Below are 3104 nucleotides of genomic sequence, written 5' to 3'. Positions count from 1 at the left end.
ACCATAAGTGTTCTAATTATACCATCAACATCTCTTCAATAATTGCAAATGGACTTAAATAACCATATTAAAGGACCCATTCATATGAAATATAACTCACTGTGATTCTGATGTTCATAGTAATTTGTAGGATTCATTGCGTGGGGAATAAGTTGCGTCCGTGGAACAAATGGGGACTCTGAGACCCCTTTTCCAAAGCACAGGGTCTGTCTGCCAAGGCATTAGGAAGTGAAGCAAATTCACAGCCCCATCCAGCTTAACACATTCAGAGGCATTTGGAGCTGCGGTGGGGAAAACTGTGTCCCTAGTTAATTTCACACTTCCTTTATACATTTCAAAAAACGAGGTGTGACTCTGGAACTGGATTTTTAAAAAGACCTTCAGAGAGCTACCACAATGGGCCAGGTACACTGCAAACTCTTTGCCTTAAGGGGGCTTTCTGTCTCTTGGTGTCTGTTTGCTGTGGGGAATCCCAGACTGCTCAGGGCAAGCAAGGGCTTTAAGCTTCTTGAAGGATATTTCCTGCTCATCCAGGCTCTGGGTTTACTGGTGTCGTCGCTGGCCTTCGCCATTCTGAGGGTAGGCATGCCGGGGGGGCTCGTCTGCCCTCTGCAAAACCCCAGGAAATTTGCCAAAAAGGAAGGAAAGAAGGCAACTGGCATCCACTGTGTGCCTTCTTCTCGACAGGCATGTGAAGTAAGAGCTATTGCCTGCATTTGACAAATAGAAGAATCCAAGCTCAGAGGGGTTATTTTACCCCAGCCCACACTGCTTCTCCAACAGTGCACCCCATCTGCCCTGAAATATCAAGGTGGCTGTGGCCCCTCTGGGGTGTTCTGCTTCTCTCCTCCAGGCCCCTCGCCACCACCTCCTTGCTGGAGATGGCCCCAGGTTTGTTTTTTTTGGCTCCCTCATTAATGAGGTCCACAGGACGATGCTAAGTCTAGTTATGCAGCCTTAATTGGTTTAGTTACAACAAGATAATTCCTTTTTTCTTCTCTCGGAGGCCTTTCTGTTTAAAGACATTTTAGCTGGGAGATGCTAATTATCAATGAGGAGAAAGTGACACCTGGAGAGTTCATTTTCCATCTCGGTCCTTGGTTTCTCCTTTGAACTCCCCCCACCCGGCCCTCTTTCCCACTTCATCACTTCTCCCCCAGCGTCATAAAAGAGAGCTCGGCCCTGGCTCTGGCGGCAGAACTTTCCTTCTCACTTGCCAGGGAGTCCGTCTCTTTGCAGCTGTGTCGCAGGCATGGCCAACCTGCGTGAGACTTTCCTCAGCCTGGAGGATGGCTTGGGCTCCTCCGACAGCCCTGGCCTGCTGTCCTCCTGGGACTGGAAAGACAGGGCGGGTCCCTTCGAGCTGAACCAGGCCTCTCCCACCCAGAGCCTCTCTCCATCCCCATCGCTGGAGTCCTATTCGTCGTCTCCCTGTCCGGCTGTGGCGCGGCTCCCCTGTGGGCATGGAGGTGCCGACAGCGGGGGCGGCGATGACTGCGGCGGCCTTGGGACAGGGGGCCTGGTGGAGGTAGACTATAATATGTTAGCTTTCCAGCCTGCCTACCTGCAGGGCGCTGGTGGTGCCAAGGCCCAGAAGGGCACCAAAGTCAGGATGTCTGTCCAGCGGAGGCGGAAGGCCAGCGAGAGGGAGAAGCTCCGGATGAGGACCTTGGCAGATGCCCTGCACACCCTCCGGAACTACCTGCCACCTGTCTACAGCCAGAGGGGCCAGCCGCTCACCAAGATCCAGACGCTGAAGTACACCATCAAGTACATCGGGGAACTCACAGACCTTCTCAACAGCGGACGGGAGCCTCGGCCCCAGAGTGCCCGAGCACAGCCCAGGCACCCAGGGACTCACCACTCCAGCCCCCTGGGTGGGGCAGAGGAAATTTAAAGACCTGGACTGGCTCATGGAACCATAGCAGATAGTGGTTCTTATATAGTGACCTTGGTGTCTGAAAAATTCTGAGGAATTCCCACTGGACTTGCTGGAACCACCAGAGCACGGCTCTGCCTGACAGGCAGGTATTTTGCTTCCGGTTTCCCCACCAGTTTCTCCAGAGACTTGCGCTTTGCAAAGAGACCGATTGCCTTGCTCTTTCCTGTCTGTTCAAGATCTTGGAAAGGGTCAATGATGTTAAATGCATTTTTTCAATCACGTAGCATTGTTAGAGTTCATCTTCTCCTGGCGTTTTGGTGTGGGGAGCTTTGTTTCAGTTACTAACCAATCCTGTAGTTTGTGCAGGATTCAGGGTGACACCTGGATTCTTATTTAGAAAGATTAGCGTCGAGTAAAGGCTTATAGTGCTCCTATTTCATCGTTTCTGTGTGCTTGTGTGTGTGGGTGCGCACGCGCGCGCGCATGTTTGGCTAAAATCAGGCTGTTACTTTTGCAGGGACCAGTTCACTCAAATGCAGAAGAAATTAGTAACAGAGTAAAGAGAAAGTCCACAGACAGGCTACATTAAGACAGAGTGGATAGGCCAAAGGGCAGCCCTTCCTCTCTTAAGGGAAGAAAAAGTGCTGGGGAGGGGGGTGAGCAGAGAATGAGGGGGTTGGGAGGAGGAGGAAGAGGAAGAAGACCCAGCACCGCAGCCTGGGCCTGAACAGAGCTGGGCGGGCGGGGAGGCACTTCTGGTGCCAGGCCGGATATGAATATGACCTCATTGAAGCCCTTCACTTCCTCATTTCTCAAATGAAGAGATTGACTCAAAAAAGAGTAAGAGACTAGTTTGTTCCTAGGGATAAACGAAAAGGGTCAGGATCAGAACCCAAGTCTATCTCTAACCCATCCAAAGGCATTTATTTCTTTATCTGTAACTTCTCCCCCTCTTTGCCACCCCCGAATCACCCCACAAGCACCCCTATGAGGACATTTCCCCCCTTCCCCCACCTCATCTTAGGGTGGGGGACCGTAGCACCCTCAGCTCAGCTAATTTGCTGGCACAGGCCATTGAAATGGGGACTTTGAATTAAGAAGTTTCTCAAAAAACTGTAGGATTTTCGAAGGCTGAATGTTTCTCCCAATGGTTATTAACCATTTCCATTTGTTTTTCAGTGAATCCTCTGTTGACCTCTCCTGTCATTCCACCCCCCTTTGG

The 3104-nt window shown here is 51.2% G+C and overlaps 1 protein-coding gene across 1 annotated transcript; it reads left to right on the top strand.

The window, feature by feature from the left end:
* The first annotated feature begins 1252 nt into the window (after nucleotides 1-1252).
* Nucleotides 1253-1897, top strand: MSGN1 (mesogenin 1). Its single transcript, XM_047782827.1, has one exon. The coding sequence runs from the start codon at nucleotides 1253-1255 to the stop codon at nucleotides 1895-1897; it is 645 nt and encodes a 214-aa protein (XP_047638783.1).
* Nucleotides 1898-3104: the final 1207 nt, after the last annotated feature.

This window comes from Phacochoerus africanus, chromosome 5, assembly GCF_016906955.1.
Source record: "Phacochoerus africanus isolate WHEZ1 chromosome 5, ROS_Pafr_v1, whole genome shotgun sequence".
NCBI lineage: Eukaryota > Metazoa > Chordata > Mammalia > Artiodactyla > Suidae > Phacochoerus > Phacochoerus africanus.
This window is presented reverse-complemented; position numbering and strand designations above follow the sequence as displayed.

What these genes read in the sequence shown, in the direction of transcription:
- MSGN1 (XM_047782827.1), top strand. Translation starts at nt 1,253, where the DNA reads ATGGCCAACCTGCGTGAGACTTTCCTCAGCCTGGAGGATGGCTTGGGC.